The 12,412-nt window shown below is 37.4% G+C and overlaps 1 protein-coding gene across 1 annotated transcript in view; it reads right to left on the bottom strand.

The window, feature by feature from the left end:
• The window catches only part of EPHA3 (EPH receptor A3), a 420,397-nt gene that overhangs the window by 168,685 nt on the left and 239,300 nt on the right, over positions 1–12,412 (bottom strand). The window contains exon 4 of the mRNA XM_043996808.1: positions 205–360. Within this exon, the coding sequence (XP_043852743.1) occupies positions 205–360 (156 nt within the window). The remainder of the gene's footprint in view (positions 1–204; positions 361–12,412) is intronic.

The raw sequence follows: 12,412 nt of genomic DNA, 5'->3' as shown, positions 1-12,412 counted from the left end.
TGGTGAGCCAGGCATGAAGAGAGAAATTCAGAAAGAAGCTTCAGTTGCACATGAATAACATAAAGAAATAGGCCAGAAGAGAAAATAAAAATAAATAAATAAACAAATAAATAAACAAATAAATAAATAAATAAATAAAGCCAAACAAATAAAAAGGAAAACCAAACAAAATATGGGGTCATGGGTTGCAGCAAAACTACTCACGGGTACAAGCCATGGATGGAGGATCTTTGTCTGCTCTGAAGTAATTATTCTCACACCTGCAGTCCATGGCACCATCCTCCTGGGTAGAGCTGTGAGGTGGGCACTTGGAGCACTTCAAATTGCCAGCAGAGGCCTTGTAGAACCCTGGTCGACAAGCTGTAAAACATATTATAGGTGCTTTTTTTGTTAATCCTGCTGGAGCTTGGCAAGAAAAAAAATGACTCCTGATGAATTTATTTTTTTCTTCTTCCAATTCACTTAGCTATTATTAACTAAGCTCTTACTATATGTAAGACAATATACTAAACAAAGATTGAAAAAACAACAACAGACCTTGCCCTCAAAGAACTTATGATTCAAACACAGCAGGAGGTTAACAACAATAGGAAAAGGTCCCTTAAAACCACAAGATTATAGGTTTTTTGATAGCAGAAAAGAAAGAATTTTCCATCTTGTGTTATTATAGTTTTACTGAATATTGGGTTATTTGAGGGGGCAAAGATCTATTTCATCATCAGGTCACTCCTTTATCTGAACTCTTACTGATTTTATCATTGCTAACATGTAAGTTTGTATTTTATTAAACAATGATAGACCTCGAAGAATTAGTTCAATTTAATTAAATCTGGGGGGCAGTTAGGTGGCGCACTGGATAAAGCACCAGCCCTGGATTCAGGAGGACCTGAATTCAAATCCATCCTCAGACACTAGACACTTACTAGCTATGTGACCTTGGACAAGTCACTTAAGCCTCATTCTCCCACAAAAAAAATTAATTAAATATGCATATATTAAGTACCCACTATATAGAAACTACTAGGTTCTCTATCCTGAAAAGGATTGCCTTCTATAACTATTACAAGTGGTCATCCATCCAGTCTCTTCTTGTATACTTAAACTCAGTATTTCCCTGAATAGACAATTGAACTTACAGTCATTTAACTCTATTTCTCTAAAACTTATCTATCTTCAAGTTCTACCCCACCCCCACTCTGGGGTGGGTGTGGGGGGCTAAGAAGAACATACCAGTCATCACAGCAGTCCTTCAAATACTTGAAGACAGTGTTCCATTTTATAGTCTCTCGATTAAATATCTACAGTTACTTCAACCACCTTCTTCACTGTCTTCAGCTGTTTCAGCTTTTTGGTATAATTTTTGTGCCTTCCCAATGGGTTACATGCTGGGACAAAAAGTCATCTGGGTTCTAAGATGTGCACTCCCCAGTTTCTATGTACTCTCATAATAGTTGGGTCGATTTCTCTTTCTTTCTTTATAAAGCCTCCCATGATCCCACTCCTACCTTCCCCCACCTCTCCCAAGTCATCCATGTCTTATAACTGAACATAATGCTCTAGTTAGTATTCAAAACTGAACATAATAATTCAAGTGAGGTCGGACCATTGCAGACAACAGTAGGATTATTCAAAACTTTTCAGTGAACACTATGCTTCTACTACTGTAGTCCAAATCTGGATTAGCAATTTTAACTACTACTGTCAACTCACAATGAACTTGAAGTCCCCTAAAATTTGCATTTCTTGTTCACAAATAGAATTCTTCTTGTATATTGATATGTATCAGTATTGATAAATTTGCTTTTATCATCCCCAATACAGAACCTTACATTTATTTCTATTAAATTTAATCTTGGTGTCTTTCCATTGTTCTAGCCTCTCAAGGTCTTTTGGGGTTCTTGATTATTCCTGATTTGCATTAATTCATAGCTTATATGAAATGGGCATCATGGAATTTAGGGGACAGTTTATAAGACTGTTGTGGTTCATAACTACCAGAATGGTGTTGGTTTGTTTTCAAACAAAGCACTTCAGTGCTGGCCAAAGTATTCTCCCCTAACCTTGGCCAATTAAAGACCCAGAGAATTTTAAAGGCTCAGGAGGATTTTGTACTTCCCATTTGCCCACCAACATCCTAGCAGCTTCTCCTCAATACCCAAGTTCAGTTTTGGAAGCCAAAGACAGACTGGATATAAATTTATGGCTCTACAAAGATCCCTACAGAAAAGTTCTACCATATCTAAAGGGAAAATTTTGAGGAGCCTGAAAAAAAGACATTCAGAAGTTGGGTTACTCTCCTGCCAAATCTTGAACCCAGTTTCCCCTGGATTCTGTATGTACAGGTGGGAGAGTATAAGTATCACAAATATATGAGAAGATGTTCTTTTTTTACTTAACTCTTCCGTTAGAAGCTCTTGATTTATTGGTTTTTTTTCCTTAACAACGAAAGCAATAAATACTTACAACATGCATTAGGTTAACTAATAATTTGTTATTCTAATAAGTCCTAATGAAAAGGGAAAATGTCTATTAAATAAACACCTGAATGAAAACCAAAGTATCATGTAGGCAGTCTTCTAATCAAATCATTTATAAGAAAGAGCAAATTAAAAGGCTAATATTCTTATTATAAACATAAATATATACACACATATACCTATTCATAAATTCATGTGTAGGTATCAGATGACATTGGTGAAAAGGGCAAACTGAGCTATCAATCATCTTCCAAGCCAAAGCAACTGTTAGAAGCATGTCATGACGGTTCACTTGTCTATCTCTTCACATCGGTGGAAATTCTCAAGAATTTCAGTGAAATGACTTTCTTTCTAAATCCAGGACATAAATAATGGTAATTTTTCTAGCATGGGATGCTTACAACCTTGTGATTTTATTTCTGAGGTATGTACAGTTTGAGATTTTTTTTGCCATGCTCATACAAAACATTTCAGTTGTCCCCACTTTTTACTAATGGATCCACAGTGTGACTCCCAAGGCTTAAAATCAAGTAAGATGTGTCGTCTTTGGAATGGAGAATCCATTATCTCCCTCCATTAGTCTGTGTGTGTGTGTCTCTGTCTCCCTCTGCCACTCTCTTTTTGTCTCTTTGTATATCTATCTTTCTTGTCTGACTTTCTGTCTCTGTTTCTGTCTGTGTCTTCTGCCCTATCTTTATATCCATTAACTAAGATTTTATTAGGCTTTGAATTTCTATTAACAAAAATTCATCATATTTGCTGGTCCAAGACACCAAAAAAAATATTTAGAATAAAAGTTAATGATTCCTAAGTCTAGAGGGAAATGAGAGGGTTTAGAAAAAAGAAATACTTTGGACCCTTTCTGGAAAGAAGGAAAGAGAATTGGGGGAGGATCTTCGCAGTTCTCTCTCCCTGGCTTGATCTGGACCAACAGTGTAAGTCTCAACCAATATATAGTTCATGCTTGAATGATCTTTAGCTTCCTGGCTTAGGGCCCATTACGGCAACTAGTTATGTCTCATCTACTCTCCATGGTCTTGCACAAGACCCTCCAATTCCTAAGAATATCATCTCTCCCATTCTTTCTTGCATGGCTTCTATTTATTGGGGAGAGAATAAATGAAGGTCATGGTCAGCAGAGACCTGGGTAGCCGTCCCCCAAAATTGAAACCCCCTCAGAGCTTATAAAACACTTGGAAAAGGACTATTTACTAGAAGTCTTTGATCTTCCTTTGAATGATTTTCAAGCCTTTTGACAGAGCTCAAAAGGGAGTGTAAACATATATACATTTTTGGTTTCCTTTGTATTTTTTGTCATGTCTTCAAAGTAATCCACATTTTAAAAAAGCTAACAGGATACTAATGTCTTTAATATGCTTCATGCTTTATACAGTGGAAAGAAGCACTATATTTGGAACCCGGTTCCAATGTTTTGGACTTAAGCAAGTCATTTAACCTATTTGAATCTCTTTCCTCAAGCATGAAATTAAAGAGTTAAATTAGATGTCCTCAAAGATTTTTCTAACTATAAATGTATGATGTATTTAAGTGATCCATGAATCCTCAACAGGGACAGTCTACAACCTTACTCTGTCTTCTTATCCTGTGCAATTTTGGAACTCAACTATCAATAACTCCTCAATGGAGTATGTAACCAGTTAGATGACTTTCTTGGGTTCCTTTAATATTGTTTACAGACAAATGCAACACTTGGAATGTACATCTTTTGTTCCTTTCTCTTGATGAATGAGCAGATTTCCTTTTTCTCTGATTTTTTTTCACAGCACAAATCACGTATTTACAATATTTTAAAATCATCTATTTCTTATATGTGCATTTATAATTGTATGGTCCTTTATTTTAAGTGGACACCTTGATTTTGCCTAGATTTTAAAGGACCTGATCTAGATTTTATAGAACAGTGAAATTAGCTTTAAAAAATGTAATTGGATTATCAAAAATTCAGTAGAATCAGGTTTCATGATACCCAGTCTAGTACTCTTTCTACTACACAGCCCCAGTTACTAGGGGGAAAGTTGAATGAAGTTATTAGGAATTTAAGAGCACAAGAAAGAATGCAAGAGCAAAAGAATAAAAGAGCACAAGGAAGAAACAGGTTAAAATAAATGTGGATTTAAAACATATGTACAAAACACAAAAATAAACAGAAAAATGGATAAGCATGGTCTCTCTTTTATAAAGCACTTAGCTTAATGTCTAACATATAGTAAGCACTTCATACTCCTTATTTCCTCCCCACCTTCTTGTTCCATCAGCCTCTATGGAGGCTACTACAATATCTGCATTTTGATACCCATTTGCCCTCAGGTAATATAACAGTGGTCAACCAGGTGGCATAATAGAGCATTGTTCTTGGAATCAGGAAGACTTATGTTCATGAGTTCAAATTCCTCCTCAGACACTTACTAGCTGTGTGACCCTTGGCAAGTCACAACCCTATTTGCCTCAGTTCTTCATCTATAAAAATGAGCTAGAAAAGGAAATGGCAATCTACTTCAGTATCTTTGCTAAGAAGACCTAAACTGGTGTGAGGAAGAGTTAGACACAACTGAAAAGACTGAACAACAAAAACAAACATCAAATGTAATAGTAGAGGCAGCTAGGTGGCTCAGTGGATAGAGCACTGTGCCTGGAGTCAAGAAGACCTGAAATCAAATCCTTCCTCAGACACTCACCAGCTGTGTGACCCTGGGCGAATCATTTAACCTTTGTTTGCCTTAATCCACTAGAGAAGGAAATGGTGAACTACTCTGATATCTTTACCAAGAAAACCCCATATGGAATCATGAAAAGTCAGACATTACTGAACAACTGAACAATAGCAATGTAATAGTAAGTGTTTTTATTTGTTATACACTGATAAAAATTATTCAAAATTATCACCTTCAGGACAGAAAAATAATGGATGATTAAATTGATTTTTATAGTAAACAGTCAATAAAAAGCTTCCCCACTTAGTATTTTTCATACTAGTTGAAAATGATGGCATAATTTAATTGTAATATTTAAGCATTCTAAAGGGGTGGCCGGAACTCCCTGGTTTGAGTCTTTCCTTCTATCTCAGCCAAACAGAACAAATCAGAATAATTTGCCAAGTCATGAAAAGAAACATTCTAGGTCTGTAAGAAATGGGAGAGCTAACCGATGGAAATCAGATATCCAACATTATGTTCAAACATGATGACTGATGGAATTCTCTTGAACAGAACATCTCATATCCTGTACATCTCATATCCTGTTTTTGGAAATCTGATTCTGTTCATCCTTATATACACTCCATCTTCAATGTAGTTTCAAGCAAGGAAGACTACAAATCACTTCTGAACAAACTAAAAATTAAGCAACATATCCAAGATGGTAGAACCTACAGATATAGCTGCCTCTTCTGAAATGGAATAATGTGGACATTTGGGTTTAAATAAAAAATCATTATAAAACCATGTAGCTTACACTTTCTTGAGATGTACTTTAGTCTATTCTCTTTAAATATATCCATACCTAAAGCATTCTAGACAGCATGGGAAATTCTATTATATCAGTCACAAGAGATCCATGGAGCACCTACTGTGTACAAAGTACTCTATTAGATGCTGTGTGGGCACAAAGTGTTATAATTGTCATTTATTTGGGTGAAAGAAGAAAGACATACATGAAAAGTTAACTATCCCAGGCAAGATGTGCTAAGCTCCAGATGGGTAGTATAAGGCTTCAGAGGGGCTTGTAATAGAGGAGCTTTAGAATCATGAAACTATGGAATAGTAGAACTGGAAGAGATGTTAGAGATATTCTAATTCAACTCTTTCATATTATATTTGAAAGTGCTGAAACAAAAGTGATTAAGTAACTCACCTAGCATCATATTATAGGGAGGACTGGAGCAGAATCTTAAATGATTGTTAAAATCATTAACCAACCATGTACAAAATCAACCAGACATTCTCCTTAGTCTAACACAGTTCTCTCATACTCTGAATAAAGCTGAGTAAATCTCCATCTTTATCCTGTATTTCATAATGGCTTCTATGTATGAAGGAGGCAGTGTGGTATAGTCAAAGAGACTTTGACCTCAAAGCAAGGAAGACTTGGGTTCAAATCCTACCTCTAATAAATACTGGACATGTGACCCTGATGTAGGGGGTGGGTTTAACTGACTAAATTGATCGTGAGGCATCCCAAAGAATTACAAGACTCGGTGACTCAGTTTCCCAAGTTTTATTGCAATACTGTGAGTGACCACAGGGAGAGTACCCAAAGGAGAAAGGTGTCTTCAATAGGGGGATGAAAATGGTTATATTTATAGTGTGGAAATTTATTTTGATTTGGGGACCCTACCTTTGGGCTGAGATTAGAAAGCCTTAGGCCCTTAGGGTCTCTTCTGTGTGGGAGGTGCTGGTGCCCCTCCCCCTCTGCTTCAGCCGAGCCAAAAAGCCCTGTTGACTGTACAAGACACCAGGTCAGACAGCTGGGGGGAGGAAGACCAAGATCCCTCTGCCCTCAGTGGATCTATCCAAGAGATCCTAGGCTCGTTCAGGCCAGGCTCTGGCATAGCCCATGACGAGGGCCCAGGCGCACAGTAGGAGGCACAGGCCCCTGGAGCCCTCGGTATGGTATGCAGGAGATACTCAAGTGTGCCCCCCCCCCAGCCACAGCCCTGGCTGGCAGATTAGCTTGGTGTGTATGGGGGCGAAAAAAAGCCCCTAGATTTGAGTGAAGAGAAGGAAGATATATATAGACCTGGGAGTTAGACAGCAAGGGGGCTGACAAGATTAAGGAGGACTCCAGAGATTAGAGACCCTGAGACAAATGGATGAGGAAGGGGGGCTGACAAGATTAAGGGGAGGCCAAAGGACAAACCCAAGGACGAGATTGAGGGGGGCTGATGAGATTAAGAGAGAAAAAAGGCTGAAGGACAAGGAGAAGGAGGCAGGAGATTAAGAGGACTGGGGAAGGAGAAAAAGTTAAGAGCAAGAAGGGGGACAGACAAGTTTGGAAGAACAGAGAGGGGCTGACAAGATTAGAAGAACGGAGAAGGATAGGGGCAGCAAAGGCGGCAGAGGACATACTGATGGAGCAGACAGACAGACAGGAAGAACAGGAAGAAGCAGAGAGCACAGAAGCGGTCAGCACAGGGTACAGGCAGAGTTAGAAGAAAGTAGCTGAGCAGTCAAAGTGAAACATACCCTAAGGCAAGAGGTGGCTATGGCCCTTATTGTATTAAAAAAGTTCCAGGGTCAGCAGGTGGAAAGAGACACCCCAGCACAGTCAGGTTGTACATTTCATTTCCCTATATTTTTATGTTTAAATAGTATCTCATAAATAAACTCTGCTTTGATTAGTTAAGAGGCTTCTTAATCTTTTGTTTATCAATTTTGGGAGTGGAGCAGTGCGGTGGAACTTTATAAACAGCCCACATTAAATTAATAGCAGTCAGATAGCCAGTTAGTCAAAAGTCCCCAGATTAGTCCTCCAGTCAGATTAGCCCCCCAAATTAGGCCTAGTCAGTCAAAAATATTTTTACAATAGTGAAAAAAAGCATGGGATCTCCTCATCTTAATCTCCTCCTTATGAGAGGTTCATATGAGGTCTTATCCTAATTTGGACTTCCTGGGCTCCTAAGACAACTTCTGAGGTGGGTACGTTTTTCCTGGGAGGTGTGTTTTGGGGGTTTACACATCATAAGGTGAAACTAAGGACACATTTGGTCCTTTCTGCTCATGCTTTTAAATACATGCTTAAACTTGTCAAAGCCAGAGGCATCTCTGTGTTTTTGTTATCTCTTTACTTAAGATCTGGTTTCTAGGTGTCCTGTCATCTAGGAATATTAATGGCTATTAATGGTTAATGTTCCCTTGTTACTGTCTCTGTTGATGTTGAGGATTGGTGGGGACTGAACCCCCTTAATTACTGTAAGAACACAAACTAATTTTTCTGTTAACCCTTTTAGGTACTACTGATAGCTACTAAGATAGGTTACCTATTAACCCTTTTAACCTCCTCCATCAACCCTAGAAAAGTCCCTTCAACTCTCAGTGCTTGAGGGCTAGGCAACTCTTTAAAACTATAGATTACAGAGAAGACACTTGGATGAAAAGGGGTGAAGTTTGGAGCTTGCATCTTTGTGGGAGGAGGAGATTGGAGGAAGTATTAAGTGGTAGGTTAGTGGGGGCTTGTGTTGAAGATAAATCCTCATCTGGCTCTTATGAGGAAAATGGCATCTAAATCTAGTATTCAAAGATTCTTATCTTCCAACTAATTAATCAAACACTCTTTGGGATCATTTTCATTCCCCCAAACAAGGAACCACAACTTCTATTTGGAAAGGTTAAGTGATTTGCTCAGAAAGCATTATATGCCAGTTAGGATCTCAATCCAGGATCTCCAACATCAGAAACAGCGCTTCTGTGTACTCTGCATACTGCTTCTAACAAAAGATGTATCCCTGAAAAAAATTTTTCTATCAAAATTAACTTTTGTAATTTGGATCATAACTTGCAATTTATTTTTTTTCCTTGTAAAATAAAGAGATTTATTAGTCAAGGAACATATGACTAGGGAACAGATCACCTTGGTGACTGTTGAGCTGGAGTAAGAGAAGACTGGTCTTGAGGAAGCTAGGTAGTGCAGTGGATAAAGCACTGGTCCTGGATTCAGGAGGACCTGAATTCAAATCTAACCTCAGACACTTGACACTTACTATCTGTGTGACCCTGGGCAAGTCACTTAATCCCAATTGCCTCACCAAAAAAAAAAGAAGAAGAAGAAGAAGAAAACAACACAGAAGACTGGTCTTTTGTATTTTTTAACCAGACAAAAGGGAGAGAAGGGCATTACAAAAAACTGGGAGGGAAATGTAACAGGGAGGGGATTTTGGAATAATGGAGCATCAGTAAGATATAAAGCACCCATCCATATCTTGCATATGTAGTCAGCAACACCCATTCCTGAGGTGGGAGGCAGAGCTACCCCGCCCCTGGGAGAGTTCGAGAATTCCTTTGGGGAGTTGGGACATAAATTGCAATTTAAAGGAATCCTCTTTGCTTTGGCAAAGAATGAGGGGAAGAGGGATGAGATTAAATTTACTAATATAGATTCTATTCCATCTATCTCTGGCATGAATTCTGTTAATATTGTTGACTATCATCTTTAAGAAAGAAAGAAAAAGTACCCAGCATATCCTGTAGGACTAGAATTTATTGACATTAGAATCACTCAGTCCACCATGCCACTTCCTAACCATCTCCAGGATATTCTACTTGTACCTGGCTGGCCTTTCCCCTCCACTTTCCAAATCTGTATGTGTTGTCTTTACTGATAGATAAGTTCTTTGAGGTCAGGGAGTGTCTTGCTTTCTTATATATATCATTGCCTGGCACACTTAAATGGATCTTTTTTTGTAAATGATGTTGTGAACTTCCAAAATTACATTGTTTAACTGATTAACTATTAATATCAGATGCAATATATGGACAGCTAGGTAGTAGAGTGGATAGAGTCTTGGGCCAAGAGAGAGGAAGATGAATCTTCCTGAATTCAAGTCAGGACTCACACACTAGGTGTGTGACCCTCCACAAGTCACTTAACCCTGTTTACCTCAGTTTCCTCATCTCTAAAAATGAACTGGAGAAGGAAATGACAAACCATTCCAGTATCTTTGCCAAAAAAACCTTCTAAAATGGGGTCATGAGTTGGATACAACTCAACAACAACAAAACCATAAATATAATCATCTTTTCAAAATGGTCCCTATGACTCATTATTTTTTGAAGGTGTTAATATGAATATATGGATCATCTGGATTTCATGGAGGTGCCTTATTATTCAAAAGTATTTTTTATGAAACCCTGGGATAATAGGAGCAAAATGTCCTTCAACTGAACTACAAAACAGAACCCAGATAGCTAGGAGATAAAAGAACCTACTTAGTGACTTCTTTTCTCTGAGGATAGTAAGCCCCTATGTTATGGACATCTGGGCATTCTCATCAAACCCTTTTTTTTTTTTTTTTGGAATTCTGTGATGTTATCATGTAAATGTAAACACTTCCATATTTCCTCCATACTTGTTATAACTGAAATTGTTAAACTGCCTTTGCTTCTGTATCATAGTATTGGCAGTGGACAAAAAAAAAACCCCATATATAAACCTCACAAATGGGAAGTCTCAAGATTTGGGGGCCTCTAAAATGAGAGAGGAGAACTAGATGATCTCAAAGTTTTCTTCTAACACTAGCATGCTCACCAACTTAATCAGAAGAGTTTAGAACTTCCTAGTAGCTATAATAAATCAGTGGATCGCATTTGTGTAAAACCAGTCTAACCAAACTGCAAGGATCCTAATCTGTCACATTAGCACATAAATAGACCTAGGGATTGCTTTAGACCAGAATGAAATGGATTTCAGAAAAAGCAATCCATCAACAAGAGTTAATTAAATTAGTAGGTGTCAGATAATGTGAGATATATAAAAAACAACAACACAAGAACAACAACAACAACTAAAACAAAAAACAAAAAGAAAAGAAAAAGAAAAAAAAGTGAGCCAGCTACTTTTCTCATAAAACTTCTGAAAGAGGCCTTTCCCCATAGCTCCCAGATCATAAGTAAAGCCTTTGTTTTGATTAACTTCATTGACTCAAGTTACTCAAATGTTGTCTTCCTCATTAGAGTGTATTCTTCTTGAGGGTAGGAACTATTTTTTTTTTTTTGCTTTTCTTTATAGGCTTAGAATCATATGTGTGGCACATAATAAGTGTTTAATAAATGCTTGTTGACTGACTGAATAACTATTAGGAGGAGCAACCTATGTTGGAAAGTAGTATAATTACAGTTAAAGGGTTTCAAAATGTAATAACTTTTATTTTTTGTTATTAATTTACAAAACCATAGCATCATATACAGTATATATAGGAAACATATATATATGTGTGTGTGTGTGTGTGTGTGTGTGTGTGTATAGGATATATATATATATATATATATATATATATATATATATACACATATATATGAAATAGAGAAAAATAATTTACAAAAAGTTATTGAAACAATGGACCTCTTTGTCCCAATAGTAATGGTAATGTTGAATTTTTGATTGTTCCCTAATTAGAAAGTAGAAAGCATGGGTGGAGGTGGGGATGCCTGGTCTAACTATGTATACTCTGTATCCTGGTGTCCTAAAGCACAGGTGGTCTGAGGTCACTCAGGAAAAGAGGGCTGTGGTAAGGACTGCCTCACTCTCCCTTCAATCAAGTCAGTGTGGATCCAGGATAAGTCCTATGGCTGAGTTGATGAAATCACCTAGGGTGAAGAGGCAGGACTAAGGGAGTGTAACTGTTCTTGTTCAAAGGTGGGAGGGATAGCAAGGGCAGGCAGCAACCAAGAAGATGATTATCCAAGAAGCTATCCTAGTGTCCCAGAGGACTAGACCCATTGATGTTACAAATGGCATCTACTTTTTTTGTCTTCTGAGTATAGATAAAACATTGTGAAATGAAGGAGACCCCTATTCTAAAAGCCTACACTAAGAGATAAGTTAGAGGAAGTAATCATTACTTTTTCTGTAAAATGAAGATAAAAATAATATGTAGCTTCTATGTTGTTGTGATGATCAAATGAAATAATAAATGCGAAGTGCTCTGTAAATCTTAAAGAGTTATATAATTTATTATTATTATTATTATTATTTTAAATTATACCATCTGCACTAGTGGGTTTAGGCAAAGGGGTAGTATGCTATATCCCCTGACTTTTTGGCCAAAAATATTTTAGAAAGGAATAAAGGATTTGGGGTTCTTTTCAGTGCCTAATATTTTAAGACACTGCATATTTTAAAGTCACATAAATTTGATTTCCATTCATCTGTATGTGTGAAATTATTGCAAATTTGAATGTACCCTACTGTACTTCATCACACAT

The sequence above is a fragment of the Dromiciops gliroides genome, chromosome 3 (assembly GCF_019393635.1).
Source record: "Dromiciops gliroides isolate mDroGli1 chromosome 3, mDroGli1.pri, whole genome shotgun sequence".
Classification (NCBI taxonomy): Eukaryota; Metazoa; Chordata; class Mammalia; order Microbiotheria; family Microbiotheriidae; genus Dromiciops; species Dromiciops gliroides.
This window is presented reverse-complemented; position numbering and strand designations above follow the sequence as displayed.